Genomic DNA, 18695 nt, shown 5'->3' with positions numbered 1-18695 from the left:
CATGTTTGTAAGAAAAGGCAGAAGTGTATGTGTAACAACACTTAATTGCTTCTTATTTGAACAGAAAGCACTTAATAATGAAAGCAATTATTTTTAACATATTCTAACATTTAAGATTAACAAATGGGTATATGCTATACCAAACATCTGCTTGACATCTGCTTTGAGCAGTCCAATTCACATATCCAGCTTCAGCGTCAATAGGCACTGGAGAGCCTCAGTAGCTACTATCAACAAGGAGTGGAAAATGTTGGATATAAGTTTAGCTGGAGCTAAAAGTTAACAAAGGGTAGGTTTGAAAACCTACTTCTCCAAGACTCGCTTGTCTCCAATGCCGAATTAGCTGCTTATACATAAATGCCGAAAAACCCTCCTTGCATCGAAGCTACACATGTACTAATAATAAATACACAGGCATTGTCCTGTGACCATCCATACTGACATGCTGTTAGCACAGTCCTTGGCATGGTTTTGATGATATGCCGGTTATTAGCCTCCCAAACCCTACCTGGACATGCTTTCAGTGTGTGTCTACTAGGGGTTATGCCCAACATATAGACTGGATGTACCCACCTTGTTTTAACAGGTAATTTAATATATGGATTCTATTGTATTATATATATATAATATCATGTTCTATGCAACATACGGCTCTATCATGTCAAATGGCTTCAGTGCAGAGAACACACCTGTTCCATTTTTTGTCTACCAGCATAGATGTGCTATTAGATTCTAAGTTGTCTCTTGGCACAGAACTAGTCCCACTGCTTTTTCCCAAAGACCAGTATCTTCCTCTCCAGGATATGAAATGTGGGTTCTGTCATATCCCTCAGCACAAGGAGCTCAAATCTGAAATTCTTGTATCCCTTTCCCTGAAAAGGGTCTATAACATGAGGCCACAGAACAAGGCTGAATGTATTTCCCATTACCGAGCCGAAGCTGTGCCTTGTACATACCTATAAACAGAGGACGGTCAGTGGTCAAAAAAGAAAAGGTAAAAGCATAAACACACAAAGAAGAGGGATCCTGACTTTAGCATACTAAGCAAGAAATTCTTGAGAGGGAGAAGCCTTGGGTTCCTATGCCTGCCCTTAAAATTGTCCATATTTTTTTCCCTCTATTTTAAATTGTACACATGATCCAGAGGGTAGGGACAAGATCATGGAATTTCTGAACTTCCCACTTTAGCCAAGTGTACCTGCATTAAGCTCAGCACTGTTACTGCTAGATTATTCCAAGTTACCTGAGGCACCTTTTCAATTTGTAAGTTATCTCTGCACAGCCCTGTAAAATGGGGAATAGAGGTAGATCAAACAGCTGGAATACACTAAATTTCAAAAAAAAAAAAAAAAAAAAAGGCAAATCTCCTTTCATGTGAACAGCAGCATGGTGGCAAAATTAACTTTTCATGGAGCTTTTCCATTTCATTTAGTACAAATTTTAATTCATTGGCTCCATACTAGTAAAAACCTGGACAATTTCCATTTATAACTTAATTTTGCTTCATTTCTTAAACAATATTGTGCTTACATGTAGCTAAGCCTTGATTGACAGATTAAGGAGCAATTTCAATTATCTTTTAAACTTGTTCTGTGATTTTTTTCTTTCTTGACACTGCTTTATCCTCCTAAGAAAATAATCTTAATTACTAAGTTAAATATCCTTTTTTATATATAAAACTATTTAAAATATAAACATATGTTTAACTGAGCTTTGCTCTTTTATTCGCATGTATTTATTTGTACTTTTGCCGTCAGACCAAACGGGCCCAAAATAAGTGCTGTCTCAAAAGGAACAAACATACAATTAACAGAATCTACAAGTCCTCTTCAAACAGTTGTCTACTTATAATACACAGGAATACCCTGGATACTTCTCAAAAGTCTTGTAAGTACCATGCCACCGAACATACTAATTTTCCCTGCCAATTGTACATTTTTATGTAACAGTAACTAGGTTGATGTCAAAGAACTGAAACAAAATTATATACCATGTGTCATACCAGAAGCAGCTTATAAAGATTAGCATATTTATAAGACAAAAAATGCATTTTAAGTAATGCAAATGTGGAAAAAAAAACCTTTTTATTTGTTAAAAGGGGTTTTTTTCCAAATCAACTTAAAGTATGCTTTTCTACTTTACTTTTACAAGATCAAAGAAATTAAATTCCATCCTTTAGGAAAGATCTTAGAGAAAGCAACATCTGATACTGTGCAAGATGTCAACAATCAATAATTTACCCTTCCAAACTATAATGCTAGGATCTAAATAATCCATTTTGTCCAAGATAAGACAGAGAAGTCAGTCAATTTGGTTACAGTCATAATGGCCCAAAACATTGCAAGTTTAAAGCAATATAAGTCAAGAACTGAACATATTAACTCTAAGCTTGTAACTAAATTCCAGCATTTTTGACATGAGCCTACTTTTGCACATTTCTAATCTGGTATCTCAATTCATTTAGACAAACTTTTTAAACCAGCACTTCTTAAACTTTTTTAAACCCCATTTAAAAACCTGAAAAGCAATGCTAATTGAAGATGAACAAATAAAAGCATGTGTTTTTAGCAGAAGAGCAATATGCAAATTAAAATGTCACAAAAAAATAAAACTAATGGATAATTAGCAAGCTATACTTACTGTTATTATGGTCATTAACTCTTAAAACAGCAATAAAGCTAGAACAGTGTTTGTCTACTTCCCAGAGACATGGTTCTCTACATAAGTTGATGGACTAACATGTAGTTCAACGTATTTCACATGTATTTTGTTGTATTGCTTTTGCAGATAATATATAATTCAGCTACCCTAATTTACCTTCAATATCAAAATAGCTTGCCAGAGAAAACTGTACACTGGTTAAATATATATTTTGACTAGTAGGAACATAAGTTGTTATAACAGAATCCTCACAAAAACCAGTTACAATTCTCTGACAATTTTTTCAAAATGTGAAAACTGACTAAAAATAACTTTAATAATTAAAAGTACCAAAAGAAATTATAGAACTTAATAAACAATTTTGTAGATGATGCATGAAGAGAAATAGGATCTGAGCTAGTCAAATAGTCATCAAGACACTAAAGAAGACAAATGACAACAGATTCCTGTGCCACTCTAATCACAGTAATCAAATAAAACTCCTCTACTTATCTCCAGTTTTATAACAACACAGACCAGAGAGGATCCAGAGGACAGTATTTGGTAAGTAAACACCCTTTTCAAAAATGTGAAGGAATATGCTACACTTAAGTATCACAAAGCTAATCCTTGTTTGATGTACAGAAACTTGGGGCTTACATGCAAACCCAAAGGTTCGATGTTCATTTTGATAAATAGGTTAAACTAACTGGAAACCGAGACACTGAAGGGTAAGACACACCTAACTGCACAGGCATCAGGATTATAGCAGAACTCTCCTCCTCTGCAGCCCCCAGAGACTGCTGGCTCCAGGAAAACCCTTTGCAAGAACCTGCAGCTTTTAGCTGGTTTTCCTATTGAACTTTTTTTCCCCTGTAACAGTTTGAGAGACATATTCTGCTCTCTGCCCAGATGGCCAGTATCAGAAATGTACAGACATTTACGGAACTGAAGAAAGAACCTTCACCTTCCAGTGTGGAAAAAAAGCCATTTACGCAGTGTGTCAGTTGTCTCCCACCGAGGACATCCCTTCTCCTAATAAAAGTCCCTACAATAGCTACAAAAGAAAAGAGAGAAAAAAAACCCCAAACCAACAACAAAACAAGGAAAAAACCCAACCAAAGGCAGGCAAAAAACAGGACTAGTGGTAAGGGAAAGCTCTGGGAATATGGGATGCTGGTTTTTATAGGAAGGAGTTTCTACAGAAAAAAGGAAGATACATAAGGATCTATTGGGGATTTTTAAAATCATTGCAATTAGAGGAAATCCTTTTGCTTTACTTCTATTTTTTTCTGGACTGTGAAACACCTAAAAGCAGGATAAATCTAAATATCAGTTACACATCTTTCCTTTGGCTCTAGTGAAAGGAAAGAGCAGAGTTTAGAATAAATACTGCCTTCTTATAATCGGGGATCTACATATCTAGAATGGCCAAGCACAGTAAAATGAAATTCACTGTTCAGTATCACTGTTTCTGTCTAGAACACTTTCATAAGTAACTACATCTCAGACTTAAGACTTGGAAGAAATATCTGACTTTATTAAATAACTCACACATATTCCAGTAACAGTGAAGATTATGGCTGTCTTGTACTAACTTGGGGAGACATCAAAATGCTTTGTGTACCTTGCTAAGCAACAGTACTCAAAATGTGATAATTTATTTTTTTGCTTAATATACACATCAAGATACATTCTCATGTCTTGTCTTTTCTGGGTTCCAATAAAATTTCTGTTTTAAAAACCTTTCATGGGCTAAAAACCTTTCATGGTTTTGATCTTCTCAACAACCTCATTCTGTTTATTTTCTTAAGCCTCTTATATAGAGCCAAAAGACAACATTATAAAAAAAAAAAAAAAAAACACCACCAAAACCACAAACCACAGAGAAACCAACCCACAAAACACAAAACATGGGACTCCTTGGCTTTACACTCCTGCTGTGAAAACTATATATCCCAAAAGAGGAGTACTGGCATCATAAAATCCTCATATTTAAACTGACTTTTTACCTGGAACGGGTATTACTTCCATTACCAATCTGAGTGAGTGGATAAACTAATTTTTCAGTTCCTGAAACCTGCTGAAGCACATCCCTTCTCACACACAAAATCCTCCACACTTACTTATGTGCAAAAAAATTAGATTAGAGTCATAGTGGGAAGAGGGGAGCAATTTATACACAGACATTAAAGAACTTCATTGGAAGTAATCTGTATAACTTCAGTAATACTTACTAGTAAACCCTACTGTATACATTAATTCCTCTACCAAAAGTTTTATAAAATCATCCCAACACAACTGAAGCTTTTAAATGCTTAAAGAAAAACTATTAAGAATTTAATAATACCAATGCAAACATTTAAAGCTTATAAACCTTCAAAATAATTTAAAGTAAAAATTACTATGTCAGAGACTGTTTCTAATGTGTAAGTTTTACTGAATGTAGGCTAATTGGTTATAAAATGTGCCATAATTTACCAAAGCATCAATGCCTAATCAGTTCATGCTGCAATGAATTTCAAGTAAACATGAGTAGTTGTGCCATTAATTCTAATAAAGTGACAGCCAACACTTACTCCACTATAGTGAACACTTGCACAAAAGCTGGCCTATCAGAATTTATAATGTCCAGCAGCAATATAGAAAGATATTTAGAACACTAAGGACACTTGTAAGAATTGTTCTGGTACGTAAGAACATTTGTTAATATCTAAGTGTGAAAACCCCCAAATACTCAGCACTTTATTTTTTATATACTATACGAAAACTTTGACCTCATTTGTATTAAACCATCAGGACAGATATTAAATATTATCACTGATCATTTATTAACCAAATAACTCTTTTTGACCAAGCTGCACAAGCACAATCTGACAGTTACTCTTTTGTTTGCCAAATCATCAGAGTAATGAAGAGGAGCTAAGCTTTTTGTCATTGCCCAGCTGTACTAGCACATGAGGATTGAAAACTTCTGGGGACATAACTTCAGCTGAGATCAGAGTAAACCCTAGCAGAGAGGTTCTTCCCAAACTGAAGAGTTTACACTGGCACTGGTATCTGAGCCACAGAATAAAATGAGAAGGTTAAAAATACTGTCTCTTAATTCATCTGCCACCAATTCATACTGATAAATCATTTCCCTTTATTACCGTACTTGCCAGTGGGTGAAAGCTTTTGTATTTTGTCATTTCTAAGTACAGAAAAATAACTCCTAGTTACTTATCTTTGATAATCCCTGACTTATTAACTATCACAATGAAACTAACGATGTCAAGGGCAATGAAAACACATTCCTATTTAGCAAGAGTAGAACCTAGACCAAAGAATGCCCTTTGCTGAGCCCATTTGGACTCACCCATTTAGGGGAAGCCACCACTGCCTGCGAGGTAATTGTAAAAGCTCTGTCTGGCTAGAGCTTCCTCTGCTGAGTTTTTAGTGTCATTTACTGGTGTTTTAGTTGTGCATTAGTTGTGCTTAGTTCTCTTTTCACTGACTACCAACTTATAAAGGAAATTGCCTATAGAAAGGAAATACTAAAATAGATTTATTCAGCATAATGTCAAAAGTATAAAATAAATTGAAAAAAGTTTTTTATCTCTATTCAGTCAAAGAGCATTTAGGGTGAAACTGATACCACATTTGTTCATGACAGCTATTTTGCAGGCATCAAGCTCCCATTCTGCACCCTTACAGATGAAAAGTATCCATCTCTGCCCATAAGATTAGGACAATCCCATTGCAAAGCCATCATATATTTTCTCACTGGCTGCTCCACTAATTTTTTTTATAGTGGAGCTCAACAATTTGAAAATGTCGAAAGTTTAAGTTTTAGATCTTACCTGGATTTCCGTAACAGAATTATTAAGATCTGTGCTCTTCAAATCTTAACAGGCACAACAGTTAACACTGCAGACTTTTATTGACACCAGTATGCCACAGATGTGTCTGTTCAGGTTTTGGGTAGCAAAAGACATAGCTATATCCAGTATACAAACGCTGAAAATTATACTCATAAGAAGCTTGAATGGGACTAACAAAGCAACATTTTGATTATGACACATTTACATAAATTACTTTAGGTTTTCAAAATGCACAGGTAGGAAATCTACCTTGCTCTGTTACTCATTGCTACTTCAAACTTGTGGATAAATAGATTTATCTCCAGTCACCTAACATTTTTCTGCTGATGACTTCATTAAACAATAACATCACCAGCCTATTTTGTTATTTGAATTAAGATAGAATCAATTAACCTATTCTCACATTTCCAAGAACAGAAACACTTAAAAGTGAAATTTTAGCCTTGTTGTATTGATAACAAGCACTAGCATGAAGAGGCTCTACAAACAGAAAACACCCCTCAGTCTACAAATTTCAAGACGTTACTGTACAAAATATGTATTCTTTTCAAGAGGAAAAACACCCCACAGACCTCTCATTAGTTCTTAAAAGCTAAGAATCTCACACACTAGTTCCAAGAGAGAAGACAGAACAGAACTTTTTTCTTTTAAGATTAACAAGAAAGAATATTATTTTCTTTTAAAAATATGTTATTTTAAAAATGATGGTTGTGCATGCCGATACAGGAAACAAATTGAACAGTGATGCACACATTGTTCTCCATTTAAGACATGTCTGATGTTGCTCATGATAAAGTAGTAACTAATTATGTTTGGAAAAAAATATTTAAAAGAAAATGGGAAATTAGTTGATAGCATTTACCTTAAAACTTGTTGTTTGAAGTGGCATGTATTAAAATGGTTTTAAAAAGTAACTTCAGTTACTCCCTCTTCAAAACCAAATCTAACTTCTTCATGGCAATAAAAATAGCAAAAGGTAAAACACAGGACCTCTTGCCTTTTAGTCCTATGCAACATTTTTGAAAAACAATGCCTGGGATAATCAACCAGTAAACAATCTTTCTGATTATCTGCTGTGAACAAGGTCTTTCAGCACAATAAAAGCCCTGCTTCAGATAATACAAGTGTCCTAGAAAAGCTGTTCTGTGTCCAGTTAGAGGACAACTAAGGAATCTGTTCTATATTTCACATGTAAAATCAAGGGGTTTAAAATACCACCTGTGTTTTACTAGCAGTTGGCATAATTTGTGTTACAATAGCATGTAGGAGCAATATAATCAGAGACTAGAAGCACATGGTGGTAGAGGCTCTATCAACCTGGGACAAAAAGATAAAGCAAATAGAGGACAACAGTGAGACACACAGATGGGCGTAGATATGAACAATAAGACAGTCTTCATCATGGGACAACAGTATTTCTAGTGCATTATCAGCTCAGCTACTGTAAAAGGGTTTTATGCATCATAGAAAAAAAGTGCTTGAACACTCTAAAGGACTTATTTGTTCATGGACAAATTTGTTCTCCTGAACAGGGACAGCAGGGAAGAAAGCAAAAGGGTGGTATTTTACAAACATCATGTTAGCATGGTAGGTTAGAATCTGAGTTTATTCAACCTCTTGATAGCGAAGGAAAGAAAACAGTCCCGAACCATCTGCAACAATAATTAGTTGTACCCTACATGCACACATTCGAGGGGACTTAAAAGTACACTAATCAGTACACATATTTAGAAATACTGACAGAATTCCCTCTACCTCCTGCCTCCCACTTCAATACTACAGCAGCATGTCACTTGCCATGTGTTCCATGTTATGACAAATTTATTATCTTTGAACTGCAAGTATGACATAACACCATATATTTCTTTTCCAATCACCGCATACAGTTTAGGTATTTCAGAAGTATTTAGTCATAAATGTCCTTTGTACTTCTTGACAGATAAGAAACAAGGAACATCCCCCAATGTGTAAGGAAGGTAGCAGTGGCTATGCTGTAGAGTCTGTGTTTAACACAAATGTTAGGTGAGCAAACAGTACACCAGTATAACATAATGCATTTTTTCTAAATGTCTTAACATTTGAAATATTTGCATTATAGTTCCATTACTTCCTTAATAACTTTCATTAGAAAGTAGCATGGGTACCTAGATTTCCTATGAACTCAAATGCCAAAGACATATATCAAATCCACAACATCCTCAGCTAATAAATATACAAAGTTAGACAAGTATGAATCTGAGGATGAAAGCTGTGTCTACCAGATCTTCTGATTCTATGTCTAATAATGAGTTACAAGCTTCAGTTTGAGCCTGGAATCAATTTGGGACCATTTTGGCAACATGTACACAGAGCTACGTATCATTCTTCTCTACTTTCTGGTCCAAGAGGGCTATACCCAACAAATTATTTTTTAGGTAACTTGTTATACCTAGGAGTTTATTAGAAAAATATATGGCTTATGGCCTGAAAGACCATAAAGTGGTTTAAAGAGACCTAAGGGACAATGATTTATCTACCAGAATCAACTTTCTCTTCAAACTGCTGCAATAGAGCATGGAAATGTGAAAAACAGGATTAAAGATTCAAGTTATCTGCTAAAAACCGCAAAAGCTTTATCATTTATCAAAAATGACACTTCAAAAGTTATCTGGATGGTGTGACGTAAGATTGTACAAGCCAATTCCACATATTGCATAAGGTGGTGTTAAAGACTTCCTTTTATTAAAGTTGTTGGAGCTCATACCACCGTTTTTACCTCTGAATCTGTGTATTAGATATGAATGTTAGAAAGTAGCATCTGTGTAATTTGCAACTTAAGTTACAAAGTTGCTTTTTTTAAAGTAAAAAATATTATTCCCATTATCGGTCTCAAGAACAGAAATATAACGGTATTAAGGGGAATGTCTGTATTACCCAACTTTAGCACTTGCTTTATAGGCTTAGGTTAGGGAAGACTTTCTTTAGGAAGACTCCATCTAACAGAGGGAGAAACTCACTGAAAGAGTCTTTCAGAGAAGAAATCCAAAGCTAAGCCTTCTAAACAACCCCTTTAAAGGCACTAACCTTTCTATTTTCTAGGCCTCCACACGTCTGTAAGAAGCTAGGCACTGTATATTCCCTGTCTGTCAGTCTGCGGACTCTCTAACAATTTAAACTGACCTTAGTGATGGCTGCCAGGGTCATGGGCCCTGGCCATGCATTCCCATCAGCTCTTTTGCATTGTCCCTGATGCTTGTGTTAGAGCTGGTTCAGAGGCGTAAACAGCTGAAAAATAACTTTAAAAACACTTCCTTTAAAAAGCCTAGATCTAAATTTTTAATATTGGTGAGGGTGACATCTGTATTACACCTCAGCAGCATTTCACACATAAAACATATGATTATGATTAGCAACAGAATAGTATATACCTAGTAACAGATTTATTATTTTTCACAGTAAGGGCAGAACAAAAATAACTCTTAGTAAACCAAAAACACCAATGCTCCAGATACAGTATATAAATACCCTGCACGTCTAGAAGCCAAGAATTTATATAATGAATAGATTTTACAAAAACAGTCATATATGTTTAAAAGTGATTAAGTTAGTACGCACATTAAAATAAAAGGTTCCTCCCTTCTCAGCCGTGTAACCCCTTGAACTCAGACTTGCAAGCGTTACATGAACTAATTCCTACAGAACCTACTGGAAGTTCCAGGGCTGTGACATTGCAAAGACTATGTCCATAAAGGAATCAGAAAGTTTTACTTACATGAAAAAAGTGTCATCTATTTAATACCTAATTATAACCCATAAACTGAGAAAACAACACAGTTCCCATAAGGAAGCGAGCCAACTATTACACATCTCCAATGCAACAAACTCAACTAGGCTACATGTGAGGCCACTTATCAGAAGAGTCTTAGGGAACGAAAATTACAAAATTGTCTGAAACAGTCTGTAACAAGAGCAACATCAACCCAGGCAGAAATAACTCCAGAAACCCCAGCTTCTTTGGGAACAGACCTTTCATGGAGTTACATTTTTGTTCTGCATGAATTGTATGGGTAGTGAAGGGTCATCTTTGAGGCACATGGAGAGAAGAGTCTTTATTCACTAGAAAATACTCAATAAAAAATAGAAACCACATCTTGCCAATAACTTGCTTTCCAGCTGTAATAACTGTAAGTAGTCTAATCCAATGCCACGCTATAACTGCTAATAGTTCTTCTTTTAGTCCACACAAAAGTCATCTTGTGCTGAATTTAAAAGATTTGAAGTAAATGAAAGATGGAACCAAGCACTGACAAGAAAACAAGGTACTGAAAAAGTGATCAGCAAGCAGTATTCAGTCTTAGTTCTTGTTACATAGACAGTAAAATAATACGTATCAACTTAATCATAATGCACATGCATACAGAATTCAGATTAAAGATGTACAAGCTACCTTAGGTCTGGCATTTTCTAATCTCCAGGCAAATCTTATAAAAAATTATTCTAGATTATATGTTTTAACTTCAAGAAAACACAATTTTGAAAAGACCAAGAAATCATCAATTTGCTCTTTAAAAACTATTTAAATACATATTATATATGTACATATGCAGAGAGGGGAAGAAAGGCCTATTTCTGCAAAGAGCTCAGCAGGAACAAGATTTTGCATCATGAGAAATCCAATTGCCTCTAGTCTGCCCACATATTCATTACAGCAAAAAGGTCCAAGCGAACCAAATAACTAGTCCATTCAGAATGTGATGTTCACTTACAGCTGTATACAGAGTTGTTAAATGCATTAATATCTTTTATTTGAATCAAGAGTGCATTCAAGATTTGTACCTATGTGCTGGTAAGAACAATAAAACAACAACAACAAAGTCCCTCTGAGACATAAAAAAAGCCCAAGCCCTCCACTTTACAGCTTCCTAATAATTCACTTTGACACCGTTTATCAAAACTTCTATGGTTTAATCAGACAGACAATCTTTAAAATATTAGCCAACACTTGCCTTTGTTATTCAAAATATATGACTATGCACAGAGATGACAGAAGCTTCCAGAACAACCTTTCAAGGACTACGAGCCATGGACGCTGATTCCCTTCCCTTCTTCTTAAGTCGTGTGAAAGTCACACAGCATAACTGCCGTAACTTCTCTCTCCATACCTAGGCCACTCCGGGTCTAAGCATCTTCTGGTAATGCATGGAAACAACATTGATAAACACCTATTACATATGGTCTTCCTTCACCCTTAATAGTACTATCTATAACACTGTGGTCTCAAGAAACTATCTGAAACACTGTACTTAAAACATTAATAGATATGTATACATAGCTCTTTCAATTTGCTTTGAGAAGTCTTGAGAGTACATTTTTTTTCCAGCAAAACATAAGCACATAAATCAAACCTAGATTTACCACAGTAGAGAGTTAGAAGTTGCATAATAATAGCCACAGAAAAACCCAATTCTCTGCATCCCACTTCTATTTAGGCTAGGCTTGTGTCTACTCCTCCAAATCATTTTTTAAATTATTATAATTATATACACAAAGAATTTACCTGTTTAAAACTAGAACATACTTTAAATGTTCATCTAAAGAAAAGGAACATGAGATGTCAACCCAATACAAATTAATGAATTTCCAAAAAACAGTAACAGATTTTTTTTAATTAGAAATGCATCATGCTACATTTAATTCAGAATGCTTTTCACTCTCCAATAAGTATTGCCCTCACATTTAACCATCTCTCTGTCCTTTCAACAACTAAATAGTCTGTGCAAGTTGCTTATGATCTCTGCATCTAATGCAGTTCAAAATTTGCTTCAAAACACTTCCTACATTTAGCGTATTTAGAAGTTACACCAGATGAAATATTTGTATTAAAAAATTCGGGCCCCAGAAACATTTTCTTCTATCTTCCAGGTCATGGCTCCTGTCAAAGCATCATAGAGCTCAATATCACCTTAAATGCACATCCAGGTACATGTACAATTCCGAATTAGAGATTTGATCAAGTAGCATAAAAAGATTACACTTCTACGGCTGTAAAACTGAGCAAAATCAGACAAGCTTCTCTTTCTTAATATTTAAAGATACCCATCTCCTGCTGGAGAACCTTAAAGCTTTGCACTGCTTTTATCTATTTTAAAATAACTCTGAACAACAGCCATCAAGCCAAAGAAGTATATTTTCTAAGTATTCTTTCACTCTCCAACAAAACTAAGACATTGAGAGGGTACTTAAATCCATTAAGATGCATGTAGAGTAGCCTCTAGCAACTTCCAACCTATTTAAATAAGCAGAATTTTTCTATTTCCATACAAATATTCTAGTATTTTAGTAAACATTTTGCACTTCAGTAGGCATCAGTGTTTTTTAATCTCATACATAACTAATAAATTCCAATCCTGCAATGAGCAACAGGACTACGCCCAGACATGCTAGACCACCGAGCTAGACGTCACTGCAGGATAATGTTCTTCTAAGTACATTAGTTAGTTACTGTGTCAAAATTATTCAATTCTACCATCACCTTGCAAATTCTAATTTGATAATTATAGTGATTATCAATTAGCATCTCATCACTATTTGATGACACACAATGACTTGAGGCTAACTAGAACCTAATACTCAAATTTAACAAAATGCCATGAAAAGAGTCATCATGGCAGAGGCCAGCAGGCATAAAGAACTCAGTAAACAAAGAAATGTGCAGCCTAGTAAGCCAGGTGAGGCGCACACATAGTCTGTACGGGTGCCTGTGCAGACGTGCAGCCATTACAGAAGTGGAAGTACCACTCTAGGCTGTGTTCATGGGACAGGCCACAACCTTTATCATTTGTACGTTTCTCCCACCCAGAAAAATCACTCTCTTGACGAGAAGGTCTGCACTAACAATACTAAGGTCTGAAGAGAATCCTTTTTTTTATTCAGTACTATAAACCACTGAGTGTTTTGCAATAATTAAATTAACTCTGAAAAGAAAAAAGAAATTAAATAAGTAATTATATCCATGTAACACAACTAGAAGACAGTAAAGCTGAAGAGCTAAGTACAAAATGAATTTACAAGTGGTTTTATCTACCGTTTGCCTCTAGATCTACTTTTACATGGATGATCATTCAAGCTGAGAGAATACTCAACCAACCTGTTGCAGTTGAAAACCTTTTCTTCCATTCACCTTACAGTATAAGATACTTAATCTCAACGACTCTGTCTGATGTGTTTCCTATGAACTAAGAATTTGCATTTCAGTATGCCTGAAATATTTCGTATTTCTTTAATGCTAAAATAGTTATTATAGAAACACTAACTGGTTATAGCGCAGTATTATGATTCATTCAAAATAGCCATGGTCCATATATTTAGAATGTTCATTTTTTTACCATATAAAAAGATTGGAGTCACGTAATTCTCTCATGCATATGACCACATCATTCCATTAAAAACTTTCTGTGGCTATAGCAGAATTTCCATTTTCATGAAGGACTTTTATAAGAATTGTCATCTTCTCTCTAAAGTAAATTTTTGCATAGAAATGATGAATGTATTGGAATCCATTAGAATTCAGAGTGCGAAAAGAACCATAAGTTATAAATGAATAAAAATTTTGTGAAAACCTAACAGAAGCGCTCTGCATTAAGACCTCCATGCTGGTTTACGTGTCAAAGAATTTTTAGAGTACTACTATTTGCACTTTCTGCACTATATAAAAATAAAAATGTATTCTGTTTCTGCATTATATAATTTTATCTTCTGTTGTTTAATGTCTTCTAAACTCCATACCTTCATCTGCACCAATATTTCTCAGAAATAATGCATCTTACTCTCTTCACTTCCCCTCCCCCTCCTAAATACTGATGGGTGAAACTAACTTGGTGGTAGGACTTTTTTTAGGACAGTTTTTAAACACTACATAACTCCCTGAGGTATCTATTACATATATACTACTGCAAAGGCATAGTAACCTGAAATAAAATATTGACATTTTTTTCCATACTATGCACTAAACAAAAGTTGCAGTTCACTTTTTAATCTAGTAAAATGGCTAGTTTACTACTAAATTACAGAAAACTTTTTTACATGGCATCTACGTTTATGCCTGAATCACTGGCACTTGAAACCGTCTTATATGAAAAATTTTTGAATTGTTAATGTAAACAGCAATTAAGAGCATTTGATTTCAAAAATGAAGCATCATGTTGGCATCTATATCAAGAATAACTACCAAAAGGAAAAAAAAAAGTCATGAATTTTAATTTGCAGAGAGAATTATTTCAGGTATGTCTTGTTTCAGAATAACAATACCCTGTGAGGGCTTGCAGGCCTCAGCATAAGTAGTTTGAGAATAGCAATGACAGCATAAACAAAGCACTGAAAAAGGTTTATTAGGGTGGAGTCCATTATTAAACACTGGATTAAAACACTTCTGTATCCTGCGGCTCCAAACTTTCTGAGGATGCAGCAGTAAACCCTGAGCAGACAAACTACAGCAGTCTTGGCTTATAACCCCTCTTCCTCAACACACAAGCCCATCCAGTTATTAAAACTGAATGCACCGTTGTTCCCTATGAAATACTTGAAAACAAAGAACTAAAACACAAAGACCGTTCCCCTTCATAGAGTATTAACTTCCGCTTCTAATAACTAACTCATCGTCCCACACGATACAGTTCTGCATTGTCCAACACATACCACTTCAGTCAGACAATGCACACAGCAATAAAACTCAACCCAGCAAAGAAAGTGAAAGCTGCGTTTGTTCAGCATGTTATTTGGCGCAGCCAACTGTAATGCTTCTGCCTGCCATTTATTGTTTACTCTGTCAAAGGATTATTAAGAATTAGGCTACATTTGGCAATTTTTTGAGAGGGGAATTTACATGCAAAGTGACTGACACTTGATATTTAAAGTCTATTGGTCGACTCTGACCCTTCATTTACAAGTGACTCATTTGACTGCAAGGATCTCTGATGTGGAAATGCTCAGATACGAATCAATTGCAGTTTTTGTCTCGGGTAAATGTTACTTGGCAATCCAAAAGAAATGAACAATGCTGGAACCGAGGTTCACATAGAATAGTACTCATATGTTTAAAGAATTCCTTTTACATGCCTGATTTAGCTCTAGTCGGCGGATTTATGACTCCCCTTCTCCCAATAACTTATCTCAGTGCACAGTGTTTTTAAACACACACACACACGACCAGCAGTTAACTCTTTTGCTGCCTGAAAAAACAGAAATGCACAGACATATTTAAGTAAATTAAAAAAGCAGGTTCTGTCCCCATAGGGCTTTTGATTCTCTGTGGGATAAGGGAAGGGTAGGACAAGAAAGGGAGAGAAACACGTAGGTGCAGTTGGCAAATCCCTGTTCCATAAAGAAACGATTGTAAGACACGACCATTCCTACATGAGATCAGCTCTGTGCGAATTCTGCAGTTTACCTCTGATAAGGATAAAGTACAAGGGTTTCTCTGTACCCGAGCAAGATTCCCTTCCTCTGAGAAGGCAGATGCAGCATTTTTACAAACAAAAATGTCTCTAGCCCTACCTTGTGCCAGTGCTTGCAACATGTGGAGCTGAAGCAACAGAAACGCCCACCATGCCCGACAGAAGATGAAAGAGAAGTTTAACTTCATCATCATTCCGCCTCGCCTGCTATTCCTTCGGGCAATAATTTCGCGATCCACCTTTCTTTCAGCGGTTATTGCCTCACTGATCCCCATCCGATCCGAGAGTCTGGCACTCCTGACAGCGCTTTGGTCACTGCTCGTTCCGCACCCCGAGGCCGGGCTCTCTGTGGTGGGTTGGGACCATCGCCTGCTGTCTTCGCCCCGGAGTTTGGGGGGAACTGAAGCCCCCACTTCAGAGGAACGGCGGACTCTTTGATTTGTGCTTACTGTGCATGCAACCCGAAAGCAGCACCCCGTGTGCCTCCTGGTATGATAATCGCCACCTAAGTCAATGTTTCTTGTGGAGGTATTGATTGCACCAAAACAACCAGTCAGAAATGTGAAACACATGGTTTCTCTGCACTGTCACATCCAATACCTTCAACAGAGAGGGAGTAAGTTTATGGGCGTCAGTAATTCAGTAAATCCGGATCCTTCAGCAAAACAGAGAAAGACTGATCCATCTTAGCCACCAGCAGACAATCCAAAGTGTACCTTTCATACCGCAACCATCATCAAAACTGTGACCCCCGTGATTTTTATGAAGCGTGGTGAGTTTTCCAGCATGAGTCCCATTGTCCTGTAAAGACCTTGCAATAGAAGTGTTAAATTCTCGTAGAAGGAGAGGTGGGGGTGGGGAGGGGGGGGATGGGGGGTGGGGGAAGCGTCCAGAGGGGGTGGAAAAAAAAGCAACCCCAACTGAAAGTATCTCGCTATTCCTTGCGCTAAGGATTTATTTCAGACAATTTCAAGATTAGCCATGCAGACAGGGTAGTCTCCAGATATCCTCACAAAGCTCTGCATAGTTTATATTAATCGGATTTTCCTTTGGATACGAATCTCTACCGTCAATAGAAGGGTTTGAAGGGTCCTCAAGCAGGTAAATTCAGCAGCCCTGGCTGTGATTCCAGCTCGCTGTGCAGTCAGTCTGCCACAGGCCAGTGGCGATGTCACTTGAACTCTCACGTTCAGCCGGAGGTAGGAAAACCTCAGTTGATCATATCTCCCTCCTCCTCCAAGCCTGGTGCTGATCTTTTTTCTTGCAGGGAGACCACGACAAAATTCACCTCTAACACGTAAAGCGCGCTTTTTTTTTTTTCTGGTCGGCTGTGGACGCGGCAACGAAACAAACCCTCAGCTGGATAGTGTCCGGAGCGGGGGGAGGGAAAATCTCCCGAAACAAACAGCAACAAGGTGAAATCCTTCCAGCTTTGCTTAGATGGACTCCTGCTTTCCTTATTTATGCAGCCCAGGGATCCTGGTTCCTCCTCCGAGCGTCTCTCCCTCACAGACGCTGTAAACACAAGAGGGAAAGCGCTATCACAACAGCAGCAGCGGCGGCAATAAAACCGTACCGGAGGAAAAAAAAAAAAAAAAAAAGCGCTGGAGGTTTTACTTTTAAACAATGCATCGGGTACTGTTTCAGTCCCGCCTTCCCTAAAGGGAAAAGTTTCGCAGAAGACTCCCAACCCCCCCTTCGCTAAAAAGAAAGAATACGAGTAGTTTTAAGAGAAGTACACCCAGGATACACGCAAGTTAAAAACAAAGCACCTAAGCGCGAAGTTGATCAAACAAAAATCTCGCCAGCTCTTCCCCCGCCCGCCCCCGAAAGACAGCATGAACTTTTCTCGCCTCCTTCAGCTCCAGCGCGGTTTTAACCCTCCCCTGGCAGCCGGCTCGCACCGCGCCCGCCATCCCCCCGGGCGCCTACCTCGCCGCCTCCGCCCGGCGCCCTGGCTCCCCTCAGCTCCCGCACAGCCGGCAGCCGCGCTCCCGCCCCAGCCACCGCACCTCCCGCCCCCCCCCCGCCCCTCAGCCCACCTTCCCCTGCCCTACACGGCGGCGGGGCTGGGGCTGTGAGGGGGAACATCCTCCGCGGAGCTGAGGAGGGAGCTGCTGGATGGGGGGGGGGAGAGAGGGGGATGTCTGTGGAACTGTCGGGACTGGGCGGGGAGGGGGGAGGTATCTCCGTACAGGTTTGCCTGCCGGCTCTCCACAGACGCCGGAGGAGGAGCCCACCCACCCCCACCCGCCGCGCGCGCACAGCCACGCGCTACCCCCGCCGCCCGCGCGGGACCTGCCCGCCGCCGCCTCGAACGCGCTTCGCCCCGCGGCTCCGCTCCTCCCCCTCCCCCCCCCGATGGCCCCGCCCCCAGCCCAGCCATTGATTGGGCGGCAGGCGCGCGGGGGCCGGGCCGGGGCGCAAGAGCCGCGCTCGCGCAAAGCGGAAGGGGGGCTGTCCCGCGCCCCTGCGCTGGTTTAACGGCCGCGCGCGCGCCAAGCGGGGGCCCGCTCCCCCCTCTTCTCTCCCCGCGCTCCGGCCCGCAGCCGCGCGCGCCCCCTGAGAGCAGCCTCTGCGCGGCCCCCGCGCTGAACGGCCGCGCGCCTGCGCGCCCGGCGGGACGTTGTGCCGCGTCTCCGCGCTCGCTGCGCCCCCTCCAGGCCCGTGAGGCGCCGCCGCTGCCCGCGGGCGCCGGGCACGCCCGGGAAGACTGGGGCGCGGCAGCCCCGGCGGGGCGCTCCCCGCAGCTCCGCTCTCT

General features: G+C 38.8%; 1 protein-coding gene across 4 annotated transcripts in view; it reads right to left on the bottom strand.

Annotated features, from left to right (window-relative positions):
• Positions 1–18221, bottom strand: part of SDK1 (sidekick cell adhesion molecule 1) — a 412484-nt gene extending 394263 nt beyond the window's left edge. Inside the window, exons 1-2 of one of the 4 annotated variants that reach the window (XM_055805382.1) lie at positions 17977–18221; positions 16035–17449 (exon numbers count right to left, since the gene is read on the bottom strand). In XM_055805382.1, coding sequence (XP_055661357.1) covers positions 16035–16506 — 472 coding nt within the window. In that variant the 5' untranslated portion in view covers positions 16507–17449; positions 17977–18221. Of the gene's footprint in view, positions 1–16034; positions 17810–17866; positions 17903–17976 lie in introns of those variants that run through there. The other 3 variants (XM_055805383.1, XM_005228982.4, XM_027779679.2) reach the window with 3 other exon arrangements.
• Positions 18222–18695: the final 474 nt, after the last annotated feature.

Source organism: Falco peregrinus, chromosome 5, assembly GCF_023634155.1.
Source record: "Falco peregrinus isolate bFalPer1 chromosome 5, bFalPer1.pri, whole genome shotgun sequence".
Classification (NCBI taxonomy): Eukaryota; Metazoa; Chordata; class Aves; order Falconiformes; family Falconidae; genus Falco; species Falco peregrinus.
The sequence above is the reverse complement of the archived record's forward strand: the minus strand, read 5'-3'. Positions and strand labels throughout refer to the sequence as shown.